General features: G+C 46.3%; 1 protein-coding gene across 5 annotated transcripts in view; it reads right to left on the bottom strand.

Annotated features, from left to right (window-relative positions):
• Positions 1-14,660, bottom strand: part of cacnb1 (calcium channel, voltage-dependent, beta 1 subunit) — a 298,678-nt gene that overhangs the window by 34,534 nt on the left and 249,484 nt on the right. For 4 of the 5 annotated variants that reach the window (XM_072487438.1, XM_072487433.1, XM_072487435.1 and 1 more), the window contains 3 exons: positions 10,089-10,169; positions 8,503-8,561; positions 6,575-6,684 (listed from right to left, as the gene is read on the bottom strand). In XM_072487438.1, the coding sequence (XP_072343539.1) occupies positions 6,575-6,684; positions 8,503-8,561; positions 10,089-10,169 (250 nt within the window). The remainder of the gene's footprint in view (positions 1-6,574; positions 6,685-8,502; positions 8,562-10,088; positions 10,170-14,660) is intronic. The other variant, XM_072487434.1, reaches the window with a different exon arrangement.

Raw genomic sequence — 14,660 nt, 5'->3', positions numbered from 1 at the left:
TGACTCGGTCTCAGACATGTTTGATAATGGCCTTGTGAGGTGCATTCAGATATTTTATTACATTAAAGGTGTTATATAAACGCAAGTTGATATTATTGCTGTTGAAGGGTGAAATTAAAATCTTGAGGTGTATATTATATGTTGATCTTTTACCTGGGTTATGGGGAGTCACAATTAGGGAGTCACAATTTTACGTGGCCTGCCTACCTTTACACATGCCAGAGGGGCCAATTGGCCTTTCCATTTTTTCTACAGTTCAGGGTGGGTGAAATAAAATTTTAAAAAGATGTCTGGGGACTGACGTGTTTTGGGTTCTGCTGTCAGGTGCTTGAATGTGCTGCATGAACAGACTTTGCTGCATTTTGTAAAACCCCGAATTTATTTGCACAGGTCTGCAGCTCCCCGAGGGAGCGCCGCAGCGGCCATCTGCCTTCAGGGAGCTTGTTAGAAGCACCCATCCGCTCCCTCACTTTCCTGTGCACCAGTCCTTTTCCTGCGCTACCCCCGCCCAGCAGCACTGAACCTTTCGCTGCGTTAATTGGCCAGCCAGTGCAAAACTGCATTCAGGGCCGATCGCAACTGGAAGTGCATTTTCGGCCTGTTCCCGGGCCCACCAATCACACACACCCAATGAGCGCAGGATTCAGGACGTAGAATGATACAGCAAGGGAACAGGCGATTCGATCCATCCCACTTGTCCCTGAGACTTTGAAAGAACTACTCTATAGTCATGTGTGTCCCCCTTGAAGAAATGTTTTTGTCTTATCACATGGCTTCAGTGATGTTATCGTGTGGGTGGAGCTGGGCTGTGGCTCTGGTAGTTGGTTCTACTTTCGCTTTGGTTTGGAGCTGGTTTGTGGCTCTGAGTTTTTACTTTCGTTTTTCACATTTTGGCTGCTGTACTCAGGGAAGTATCTTGGCCTGCCCTTCTATTTTCAATTTTAAAGAGTTATTCCAAGGAAGAAACCCAATGATTATAGTTACCTACTGTTTTGGTAAAAAAGGGTTTTTTGATTTATGGGATCTTGTTATTAAATTGGAACAGTTAAAGGGGGAATTCATTACGGGTTATACATAGATTACTGTAGCTGTGTGGGGGTTTTATGTTTGTAGTTGATAATTCTTATTGTGTGTGTTTATGCAGATGTTAACTAAATTCACAGAATAAAACTTATTTTTGATTAAAAGTCCCTTGGAACTCTATTGAATAACACCTCAAAGGCAGGCTCTTGTACTCCCCATAACCAAAATTCTACAAACAGTTGTAGGTCAGGTGAACTCCATGATATACTTTGGAGTTTTCTAAACCCTGGCCCATAACACTATGGATAGGACAACCCCCTACTTTGGAGCTGCCAGTGAACTAACTGGATTACTGGTCAGAAGCCATACCTGAATTCCCATTCTGGCAGTACATACCTCAATAGCTGGTGTGAGTTATCAGAGGACACAGGATATGCGTGTGGAATGGGCAGCTTTGACGACTAGTAACATGAACACCCCAACTGTCTGATGTGTGCATATTCCCATTCCCAAAGCTAACATTCCCCCTCTCCATGGTTAGCTCACCGATAAAAACAATCACAGAGGCAGAAAATAAGGTCAGAGGACCAGCGCTCAAAGACCTCTCACGTTTCATAGCAGCCGAGCGTCAGAAAGTTATTCTGTCAGACTTGTTAATATTTGGCTCCAACACCTAAATTCTTGTCCTGCCCTCCCATGAAGTTAGATATTAACTGGCCAGGTCTATGCTGGTTCAGGGTAGGAAGAAGAAAGGGTCTAAGATCAATGACCTGGAACATACCATATGTAAATGTGGCTGTTAAATAGCATGGGTGCAGCTTTTAAAGTTCAATTTTCTTTGAGATTTAGAGATTATTCTATTCCATGGCGCAGAGGTGATGAAATAGCAACAGGAAGTGAAGGAAAACAACATAATGTCTTGGTCAAGTTCTTGATGATTGACAAATGAGACAGGATTCCCACCAAATCCCATTCCTGACACTATTCCTGATTTTCCTCTTCAAACTCACTTGGGCGCAGCACATCGGCGAATGGGAAATGAAGGGAGGGGGAGGGAAAAAAAGCATTTGTTACAAGTAGCAGCTGGAACAACAATATGAATCCTGTCTAAAGTGGCCAACTCTAGGAGCTGGCTTGGGCCTAGGTATCTCCATTAAGTCTTTGTTCTCTTTTGGGTGAGCAACAGGTTATCACTGCAGGCAAGCAACCTCTCAATCACAGCCAAGTGTATGAAAGGAAAGAACACAAGAACATAAGAACTAGGAGCAGGAGTAGGCCATCTGGCCCCTCGAGCCTGCTCCGCCATTCAATGAGATCATGGCTGATCTTTTGTGGACTCAGCTCCACTTTCCGGCCCGAACACCATAACCCTTAATCCCTTTATTCTTCAAAAAACTATCTTTATCTTAAAAACATTTAATGAAGGAGCCTCAACTGCTTCACTGGGCAGGGAATTCCATAGATTCACAACCCTTTGGGTGAAGAAGTTCCTCCTAAACTCAGTCCTAAATCTACTTCCCCTTATTTGAGGCTATGCCCCCTAGTTCTGCTTTCACCCGCCAGTGGAAACAAGCTGCCCGCATCTATCCAATCTATTCCCTTCATAATTTTATATGTTTCTGTAAGATCTCCCCTCATCCTCCTAAAGAGTTTATGGACAAGGTAAATCTGGGACACCAAAACTCCAAGGCCAGTATTTTACTACTCCCGCCCGCCGGCAGTTTCATCGGCCCACCACATTCTGGAATCCGGGGAGGGGGGGGCACTCCAAACCTTTCACTTTAAGAATCTGTCATGTGGCTCTTTGCTACATTACCTCCTGTGTGAACGTTTCCTCTGTGTTTTGCTGACTGAACATGACAGTCACACCGTGGTTTGAGTATGGGCCCCCCGACTTGTACTCTGCAGTACTGACCACAGGGTGAAGCATTCCATTAAGTTAATTCATGATCTACAGCGACAGGACAAATTGAGTATCAAGTCTACAAAGATTTATTTAATTCCGAGCTATTTTAACACCACTCATGGAATATGCCCCCATCCAGCTTTCCTTCCAAAGGGTAGAAACTGCACCCACCATTGCTCTTCCACTACTATGTTTATTTTCAACATGATTTGCCATTTCTGAGTTGCTTCTTCCATATCAATTGCATCTTCTGATTTTGAGTCATGTGACCAATTTGTTGAAAGACAGACTTGCATTTCTGTAGCACCTTTCATGGCATTTTCCAGCCAATCCGGTACTTTTGAAGTGTGACCATTGTAATTTAGCCAACACGGCAGCCAATTTGCAGACAGCAAGCTCCCACAAACAATGTGATAATGACAAGATCATGTTTGTAATATTAGTTGCATTCTGAATCTAAAGATTCAGTTTAAATTTAAAGCAATATTCACCCCAAAATCTGACCACTGAGGAGGCGACCCTATTACAACCATACTTGTCTAACAAGTGTTCAGTTTCTCACATCAAACTTATGCGGGCACGGTGGCACAATAATTAGCACTGCTGCCTCACACCAGGGACTCAGGTCCGATTCTGGTCATGGGTCACTGTCTGTGTGGAGTTTGCACGCTCTCCCTGTGCCTGCGTTGATTTCCTCCGGGTGCTCCGGTTTCCTCCCACAGTCCAAAGATGTGCTGCTTAGGTGGATTGGTCATGCTAAAAATTGCCCCTTAGTGTCCAAAGATGTGCAGGTTAGGTGGGGTTATGGGATTACGGAAACAGGACAGGGGAGTGGGTCCACGTAGGGCGCTCTTTCGGAGGGCCGGTGCAGACCCAACGGGCAGAATGACCTCCAGCTGCACTGTAGGGATTCTGTGGAGTCAGTGTTACTTTGCAACACAAGGCAAGATCGTCCGGCTGTTCACACCGGTGGGAACTTCTAGACCCGCCGATGGCACACCTCTACCGTAAGTTTCCCTGCAGGATGGGGTGGATTCAATGGGAAATCCCATTGAAAGCGGCGGTACCAGAATATCCCACTACCGGCCAATGGGGGGCTGCCTCCCGCTGCTGAGAAACCCGCTGGCGGGGAGACCAGGGAATTCCGCCCCATATTGTCACATCCCCTGTATCGGCGCTAATGGCAAACTGGATAATTCACTAATTTGTAACAACAGGAATGCATGGTGCAATAATCTGCTGCTAAGATTCAGCTGTGTTTAACCTGACCAATCTCTTTATCACAAATTCTAATTCTGCGCCCAGGCACGTCATAAAGTCAAAGGCTTCCAGGGAGGGAAGTTCACAGCTTGACAGATTCTTGTAATTTTCAAGCTGCAGTTCACAAGAAAATTGCAGGAAATCAGTTCAAAAATAAACTTCTGCAACTCTGAAGTGTAACGTTGACATGCGGCTGGAACATAGAACATACAGTGCAGAAGGAGGTCATTCGGCCCATCGAGTCTGCACCGACCCACTTTAAGCCCTCACTTCCACCCTATCCCCATAACCCAATAACCCCTCCTAACCTTTTTGGTCACTAAGGGCAATTTAGCATGGCTAATCCACCTAACCTGCACGTCTTTGGACTGTGGGAGGAAACCCACGCAGACACGGGGGAGAACGTGCAGACTCCGCACAGACAGTGACCCAGTGGGGAATCGAACCTGGGACCCTGGCGCTGTGAAGTCACAGTGTTATCCACTTGTGCTACCGTGCTCCCCTGCAAATTGTTTAAATCAAGTAGATAGATTGATTGAATAATTGTTGGTAATGATTACTGATAAATCAGTAGTTGCTACACGCACGTCAGAAGTAAAATCAAACAACAGGAGCATTCCTAAGAATATAATGTAATTTGAAAAAAATAAACTGTGCCCTGAGTGGATAGTGTCCTTCTGCAGGATGTGCTAGCACAGTGGGCTAAACAGCTGGCTTGTAATGCAGAACAAGGCCAGCAGCGTGGGTTCAATTCCCGTACCGGCCTCCCCGAACAGGCACCGGAATGTGGCGACTCGGGGCTTTTCACAGTAACTTCATTGAAGCCTACTTGTGACAATAAGAGATTATTATTAGCTCAGAGTAAACGGAGGTCGGTTTGAATCTGTGCCCCCCAAAAGCAGAGTCTCAAGGAAGCCAAAGGCTCCTCCCCAGCACTGATATCACCAGAGCCATGCGGGTAGCAAATCTAATTGTTCAGCTAAAATATTTGAAGTTTTTAAAAAAATGTTTTAAATTGACAATGAGGCTGAAGGCAACCACTTTATGCAACAAAAGAAAGATCTCCTCAACTTTCCCTCCAGTTTAAAGTATTTTGCTTAGCTGATGTGACCAACTATTAGCTTTTCAGAACAGGAAATCTCTTAGAGCAGCCAGGCATTCAAAAATGCCAATCATATTTGACTCTGTAATTTCCTTGGTCAGTCATCTATATGTGGACAGCACACACACTGATATAAGCAGGTGGCCATAGTTTGAGCATGTGCTTCAGATGCAATTTTTAAGAAGTAAAGAATGATGGTTATGTTTATAATCCAGAAGATATTACTAACTTTTCCAAGTTGCGTTTGAACCTTTCTTTGAAGTTATGCGAATGCAACTTGCCTTTTGGTTGTATTGCCAGTGACAGAAGTGCCAGTAATCCCACCTCCCAGCTTTAAGTGGTGCTGTCTCCTCAACTATCTGCCATTTTCCACCTGCAAGGTGGCAACCAGCTGCTGTTTCTTCCTTGAATACAACAAGTTCACAGTAAGAATGGCTCAATCAGAGTCACGGATGCCGACATTACAGGTATGGAGCACAGCAATAACACGCCAGCTGCACTATTCAATCCAACTCCACAGAACCATACGTCACTGACATTGAAGACATTTCTCAATCCATTAACCATATAATGGCCGGAAATGTACTGTTGTCGGGATTCGCTTTTCCTGCATCAGTGGTAAGAAGTCCAGACTCGTGCAGAAGAGTCAATCACGAAGATCCTCAAACGGAAATACAGCCAAGCTCCAGAATTAAACTAGGTCATTTCAGCAGCCATTATGCTTTTGAAACATTGTCCAGATAATCCCTCTGTAACCGAGGCTGGGATTTCCTCGCCCCGCTGCGGTGGATCAACCGCTGTGGATGCGTGAATCGGACAAATGTCTGTTGACCTTGGCACGACTGGACGAGAAAGGCCAGAATTTCTCACCCCTTGGCTTAGAATCACGGTAGACTGCCATTCAGCCCGTCTCATCTGTGCCAACTCTTTGAAAGAGCTATTCAATTAGCCCCACTGCCCCCAAGACGCACCCCCACAACTCTTTGCCCCATAACCCGGCAAATCTTTCCTATTCAAGTATTTATCGACCTCCCTTTTGAAAGTTACGACGGAATCTACTTCCACCACCTTTTCAGGCAGCGAAATCCAGATCATAACTCGCTGAGGAACAAACATTTTGCATCTCTCGTGTGTCCTCTCATTACCTGCTTCTTCTGCTAGTGGGGAGAAGCGACATGCATATCAGAATCTGCCCTGAGATTGCAATGAAAATATACCGTCAATAACTTGTTTCCATGTTTTAAGGCCTGACCACCTGAAACTGAGTTAAGAGAGTTACTCACCCAGGCTGGAGCGAGTGCTGGAGCGTTCAATAATTGTGTGTTTGCTGGGGTTGTTCAGCACTGATCGTTTGGCAAGCGAGATGTCAGCAGTAACTCGTGTGATTGATATTCTGTCAACGGAAAGCAGGGTTACTTACAACCTTCTCACAAAGAGCTTTGGCTCTGTCTGCATTTCCCTGTGAGGTTGCAGCATATAATTGCACTGTTCTGCTGACCATTGAGGGCATGCATCTCAAGGGTTGCACCTCTGATGGGATTGCTTTGCATTCAAAGTAGGATTAATGCTTTGTTCTGCAAAAGCACGATCGCCGCATTTTCCCAGGTAACAACAATGGATTTCTTTTTCATTTTTTGTGAAGCTGCCGATTCTCTTGGGCTACAATTTCAGTCATTTGGTAAATCACCAACGTGGCCATTTTTCATGTGAGTCTGGATAACCAGTGCCAGCACATGTACAGCAGGGGGCGTGACAATCAAGCGTGATTGTGACTTGGGCTCACTTGCACTCACGTGTACTTTCCAACAGGTGTTATTACAGCGATCCAGGAATAGGCCTTTTCCTCTCCCTAGCCTGGAGGGCTCCGAGGTCAACACTAACACCCCAGCGATCAACCCTTCCTCACCCTCTCCCCTGTAAAATGGGCTAACGCAGCATAATCCACAGCTAAACCGTGGGACCTCGCTGGTTTGTCAGGTAGTTACACACTGGGCAGTACCTGAGTAACTGAGCCACTGGGGGGGGGGGGGGGGGGCTGTACCCCATCATTTGTCTGGTGGGATATGCCATGAACATACTATTTAGAGAGCAGAAATAACCAACCAGCTCAATAGGTGTTTCTGGTTCAGGTGAGCCAGTTCCCACCCCTCCTCACTTCATGAAGAGCATATCCTTCGATTCCTTTCCCCCCCATAAGAAATTAGGAACAAGAATAGGCCATTTGGCTCCTCGGCCTGCCCTGCCATTCAACACATCTATTCACCTCAACTACTACTAATCATTCTCTGGGCAAGAAGTTTCCCTTGAATTGCCTGTTGCATTTATCAATGGCTATCTTAGGGCAGCATGGTCTGCACAGGCTTGGAGGGCCGAAGGGCCTGTTCCTGTTCTTTTCTTTGTTCTTATTGTATAGTATACTTATGCTTCTTCGACCTAGTTTAGGTCTTGATGTCTACCCTCCCAACCCTTTCATTATCTTAAAAACGTCCATTGCATCATACAGAAGAAAGATCCTCCCCCCCCCCCCAACAAGCATGTTCAAAGTAAAGGTGACCCCCCCCCCCCCATGGGGAGAATTGTGCTTTGACTCCCATTTGGTAGGGGGTGAGGGGGGTTGAATTAATCTTGCATTTCTCCCTACCACCCTCCACCCAGCCTCCCACTGGGTTCCCATTCGGGGCAATCCAAAATACGCGGCCTCATCTTTTTGTATCCTATGTTCACAGGGGCTGTTTTGTTCTGTTGGTTCCGTGCTCATCAATTTTTCTTTCTTTCTATCCCTGAACACAGTACTGCCTTGCTGAGTGGGGTCTACGGTCATCCGGCGCACTCTAATGCCTCACCCAGGTGATCACTATTCATGTGCCAACTGTGAAAGGCTACTCCACCACATGGTGCATCACATCGGATCCTACCCACAACCTACGTCTGGCGGTGGGAAGTGGGAGAGCCACTGGATAGCAGCCAGGACAAAGGAATGCTATGTTTGCAGCCTATTTGAATGTCCCGAACTTCATCCCAGTTGAGCTGAACTACTTTAGTATAAGCAGCATGAGGATTCAAACTGGGCGATAAGATTGAGTCTTGTCATCTATCAGGGGAAGGTATGCACCAGGTGAACCCACATATTCCCACACACCTATATATTATATATATCTACATATTTACTGTGAACCTTAGAGAGGAAAGATGACCTTTTGCCACTCCTTACCTTCCATCAAATTTATGTTTCAAAAAGTCAAACAGAGCTTTCTGCATCATATCTGTCACCTATACAGGAACAGAAACAAGTGAAGAATATTTATGTTTTGCCACGGTTGAAGGTAAGGTTCCCTGCTTTAGTTGCTGCGTGAATTACCTGAGTTAACATTCCTCAGGTACAGCCAAACAATGACTAGTTTGCATGTTCGGAATGCTGACTCACTGCTCAACGCAGTCGATTCATAACCTGCCTTGATTATCTCGGCACTAAAATTAAACGCTGGAACCTCTTACTGGTCATGAGCTGGGGGATAAACAGCAGATAGAAAATCACAAAGAACCATTCATTTTTTTAAAGTAAATTTAATGTAAATTTAGAGTACCCAATTATTTTTTTTTCCAATTAAGGGGCAATTTAGCGTGGCCAATCCACCTAACCTGCACATCTTTCGGTTGTGGGGATGAGACCCACGCAGACAGGTGGAGAATGTGCAAACTCCACACAGACAGAGACCCGGGGCCAGGAATGAACCCGGGTCCTCAGCGTCATAGGCAGCAGTGCTAACCACTGCGTCACCGTGCCACCCAACTGTAATGTAAAATTGTACATAAGAAGATTTCACAAACAGTAATGCAATAATGACCAGAACAAAGTCAGTTTTAGTGATGTTGATTAGGCAGTCGATATTGGTTAGGACACTGGGTATAATTCCCTTGAATGTCTTTGAAATAACGCTGCAGGATCTGTGAGGTCCACCTGAGAGAGCAGACAATTCAGCTGAAAAACAGCCAGTTCCACTGACAGTGCAGTATTCTCTCAGTACTAGACTGAAAGTGTCAGCCTGAAGGTTACTCTCAATGCTCAGGGTTGGGACGTGAACCCACAACCTTCCGATCCCAGAGCAAGAGCACTTTCCGCTCCGGAAGTGTACACACGTACTGGCAAGTCATGCTGCACTTGGAATATTGCACGCAATTCTGGTCGGCACACTACCAGAAGGATGTGGAGGCGTTGGAGAGAGTGCAGAGGAGGTTTACCAGGATGTTGCCGGGTCTGGAGGGTGTTAGCTATGCGGAGAGGCTGAATAGACTCGGACTGTTTTCATTAGAACGATGGAGGTTGAGGGGTGACCTGATAGAGGACTATAAGATTATGAGGGGCATGGATAGAGTGGATGGACAGGCACTCTTTCCCAGGGTGGAGGGGTCAGTCACCGGGGGGGGGGCATAGGTTTCAGGTCCATGGGGCAAAGGTTAGAGGAGATGTGCGAGGCAGGCCTTTTACGCAGAAGGTGATGAATGCCTCGAACGCGTTGCCAGGGGAGGTTGTGGAAACAGATACATTAACGGCGTTCAAAAGGCATCTTGACAAACACATGGATAGGACGGGTATAGAGGGGTACGGCACAAGGAAGTGCTGAGGGTTTTGGCCAAGGTTGATATCATGACCGGTACTGGCTTGGAGGGCTGAAGGGCCTGTTCCTGTGCTATATTGTTCTTCGTATGACTGCACAAAGCTCTATGCCAGGAACAATAAGTTGTTACATTTGACTGTATTTTTGTTAAGCAGGTCCCTTTGGGAAAGCAGCCACTTACCTCATAACCTTTCAGAGACGGACCCACTAGAATGATTGGCCTCATGGATGGCACGACGTCATAGGGAGGTACATTCTCCTGCTGTCCGGCGGGGTCGTGGGGGTGGGGGGGGGGACAAACAGAAATCCAGATAAAGCATTAGAATAAATATTATCCTCAGAATCATACAGCACAGTTGGAGGCCATTGGGCCCATTGAACCTGTGCTGGCTCTCTTGAACTAGTTGTGTTCTGCTCTTTTCCCATACGTCTGCAATTACATTTTTTCTTCAAGAAACTATTCAGTTCCCTTTTCGAAGTTACGACTGAATCTTCTTACTTTCAGACGGCGCATTCCAGACCACAACAACTCGCTGAGTAATAAACGTCTTCCTCTCTCCCCCACCGACTGTCGAGCCAACTCTCTTAAATCGTTGTCCCTGGATATCAGCCCAGCTGCTGTTGCAAAGAGTTTCTCTCCTATTTCACTCTGCAAAGTCCTTCATCATTTTAAATGCCTTTATTAAATCATTCCTGAACTCCCCCTCCTCTAAAGGGGGCAATGTCAGCTTTCCCACCTGGATTTGCAAGACTGTCTTGCATTTCTAGTGGTAGAATGGACAAGTTAAAGAGGCACTGCCTTCACCACCAGCGAGCGAGAAGCCCCAAACAAGTTGTGCGGTACTTTTGCTGAGCACAAGCAAAGCCAGGATGAAGCATTCACGCGAGAAGCATTCCAGCCCGAGCGTTTGCCAAGCGCAAAAAAAGGGCAGTGTCACTTTAAAATGCATTGCTTATTTAAAAACTGTCTCAAGTCTCAAAGGCTGATAAATCGTGCTCAATAAAGAAGTCAAAGTACATCAACATTTTTGTAAATATTTCTTTGGAAATTGCTTCGAACCATGATTTATACATTCCAAACACGCTTGCTCAGGCCCTCAATATTTGGCTTGAACAAGGTGCCAAATATAGAAAACAATTGGCAGATTTGGCGTTGGTTTGATCTTGTCCGCCCTCTTAATTTCCCCAGTGGATAGGCTCCACTACATTTCATCTGGGCTGAGCGTGTGACCAAAGACAACAAAAAAAAAAAAGAGTTCCTTTCCTCACCACCCAATTTTTCAATTTAAGAGCCTCTTTATAACCCATTCCCCCCAAAGACTGGAATCTCTTGCAGTGTGTTGTCCAGCATTCTACCGGGAGAAGTTAAACCCCTGAAGATGGGAATTGCCTCGACCTGTAACTGCTCTTTAGAAATGGGTCTTCAGATCGGATTGGAGCTGGCTCTGAGCTGTTTGAAAATGGTGCTGACTTCCTGTAGCACGGATCGGTCGGGTATCAAATTAGGGGCTCTCCGTTCTTCCAGACAGCAAATGAACGGTCTGATCTTTTCATCAGGACTGGGACTTCTGACTGATTACCCAGCTGGGAGGGGAGCTGAACGTGACCCCACCCTCATCCAGTACCCAGACATCTTGGCCAACCTTCCTCTCCTTCAGACGATGAGCACCAACCCAATGACAGTGGGTCCACAGTGCTGACATCAGCTGATGCAGCAGAGATTGAAGCAGGGACATACCTGGTCTGTTTGGCTCTATTCCATACTGGACCTTTCTTTTTGTCAATTGAGTCACTGGGGAGACCAAACTTCGCATGTAGCAGGGGAGTTGGTGGCAAAGCTAAACACACGGATGCTCATAGCTTATTTCTAGTAACCTGGAGTTCACTAGAATTGAGAGGCGGTCTCATTGAAACATGGAGGGGTTTGATAGATGCTGAGACACAGGGGCCCAATCTCAGGATAAGGGTCCGATCATTTAGGACTGAGATGAAGAAGAATTACTTCACTCAAAGGGTTTGGAACTCTCTACCCAATGAATTGTGGATGCTCCTTCATTGAATACATTGAAGACTGGGATAGACAGATTCTTGATCTTTCAGCGGAACAAGGGATATGGGGAGCGGGCAGAAAAGTGGAGTTAAAAGCAAAGATCAGCCATGAAGGTATTGAATGGCAGAGCAGGGTCGATAAGCCATGTGGTCTAGGCCTGCTCCTATTTCTTGTGTTCTTATGTGTTCAACAATTGTGGTAAAAGTTGGCATGAATGTGCGTAAAGCTACCGAGAGTTTTAGATATCAGCTAAGGATGATGGCAAAGCTCTTTGACTCGCAGTATTTGTCAAGTACCTTCAACCTGTTACATGTTGCATCTTGTTTAGAAATTTGTGAAAGGCCTTAACTCATGTTGGGAGCGATTTGCAGCCGCAATCGCGGTCAGAGAGAATGGCGATGTGGGCTAAATCCGGAGACAACCACGTTTCCCAATTTTCCTCACGCCTTGCCGGTGGTGTCACAAGGTTCATGCCTTCAAAGGGTGGGAACCTCATTTAAATGCATTATAATACATTTTAATATTAGTAACAAACCGCCCTGTCACATGATTCCCCTTCAATAAATATTCATACTTCACTTTGGTGAGGTTTCCAAGAGCTTTTTAAAAATGTTAATCCGTTGAGGGCAATCCCTTCGGGGGCGAGAAGTTAAGTATAGCCTTCAGTGGGGGCGCGGGGGGAGAAGAGAGACATTCCCAGAGAGTGCCCTGGCACTACCCTGACACTGCCCACTGGCACAAGTTGGCAGTGCTAACCTGGGAGTACCAACCTGTGCCAGGGGCCAGTGCTGGGGTGGACCCATGTGGGAGCCCCTTGTAGTGTGGGGAGTTTCCATTAATGTGTGGTGGCAGTGATGGGGGGGAGCAGGATGTGAAGGGGGAACTTGCTGGCATGGGAGGAGGGGGTTAAAGGGGGAGGCCCCTGATGTGTTATGTACTCTGGGATAACACAGGCTGCAACTCGATGCAGCTTTGACCAAAAGATACTCCAGACTTTGAAGTAAGTAAATGTGAATTATTGAACCATTAGCACAGTTCTCTATGAGTTCGACTCTCCTGCTAATCTTGCTATAGTAACTCAGTCTAGCTAACCAGTCTGCTCTAAGCCACGTGTTGGGTGTGATGCTTCTGATCAACCCTGATGTACTCTCTAGTTGTGGGTCTGTGGAAAGAGGCAGAGCATGTGTGCCCTGTCCTTTTATATGGGTTGTGTAATGCCCCCTTGTGGTAATGCCACCTCTGGGTGCCTTGACTGCTCACTAGTTGTGTCCTATTCTAAGTGTTCATTAGCTGCATGTTTGCATATCATGACATTGCCGGTGCTCCCTCTAGTGTTTACTTAGTTGTAGTGTATTTACATTAACCCCTTGTGTATATACAGTGATGCATATCATCACAGCCCCTACTTCCCCCATGGTGGGGGCTGGGGATCCGTTCAATTTCAGTTCTGATCGGGGCACCAGTGGAGCCGGGTGCCAGCTCTAACAGGTCCCATCCCAGCAGAGTCAAGGTGTAAACCACATCCACTTGATTTTTTCTTTAAAGGAGGCTCAAGATCTGGAGTGAATACTGGTCAATGCAGCGGAAGAGCCACACGCCAGTTTTCAGTGTGAGCCGGACAACTTTGAATAAATATGGTAAGATTCTGCCATCAGTCATCCTCAAAGCTAATGACGCCCATCACACCTGCAATGTCTGCCAGCCAGTGACTCCGGTGGACTATGCCCAATTCATTTAATCCTGTGAGGAAAATTCTTCCTAAATTAGGGTTTGCCAAGGGTAATTAAAAAAAAAATGTAGGGTACCCAATTCCTTTCTTTTCCGAATTAAGGGGCAATTTAGCGTGGCCAAACCACCTACCCTGCACATCTTTGGGTTGTGGGAGTGAGACCCACTCAAACACGGGGAGAATGTGCAAACTCCACACGGACAGTGACCCAGGGCCGGGATCGAACCCGGGTCCTCGGCGCCGTGAGGCATTGCCAGGGGCAATTAAGCAAAATTCAGACTCACATCTCCACTTTTCCCTGGACTTTGCCTCTCACTCTCCTCCTCAACCAATTCCCTTCCTGCACGTTGCCTCTCCGGGCTCATAGGAATCAGAAATAGCAGTGTCTTTTTTACTTTCAGCAATTAGGGAGGCAAATGTATGTTAGCATTTATAATCTGGTGTATAAGAATTTTAAAAAGGCATACTACAATTATAGGGAGACTTGAGGAGTCCAGACCTGGAGTACCATGTCTAGTTTGTGTCTCCTTTACTGAAAGGGGACCAGTTTAGCTCAGTTGGCTAGACAGCTGGTTCATGATGCAGAACGAGGCCAGCAGCGTGGGTTCAATTCTCGTATAGGCTGAGATTATTCATGAAGGCCCAGCCTTCTCAACCTTGCCAGAATTCTGCCATCAGTCATCCTCAAAGCTAATGACGCCCATCACACCTGCAATGTCTGCCAGCCAGTGACTCCGGTGGACTATGCCCAATTCATTTAATCCTGTGAGGAATTAGAGACCCTAAATTAGGGTTTGCCAAGGGTAATAAAAAAAAAGGAGGGTCAGCACGGTAGCATTGTGGATAGCACTGTGGCTTCACATCTCCAGGGTCCCAGGTTTGATTCCCGGCTTGGGTCACTGTCTGTGCGGAGTCTGCACGTTCTCCCCGTGTGTGCGTGGGTTTCCTCCGGGTGCTCCGGTTTCCTCCCACAG

Source organism: Scyliorhinus torazame, chromosome 21, assembly GCF_047496885.1.
Source record: "Scyliorhinus torazame isolate Kashiwa2021f chromosome 21, sScyTor2.1, whole genome shotgun sequence".
Lineage (NCBI taxonomy): Eukaryota > Metazoa > Chordata > Chondrichthyes > Carcharhiniformes > Scyliorhinidae > Scyliorhinus > Scyliorhinus torazame.
This window is presented reverse-complemented; position numbering and strand designations above follow the sequence as displayed.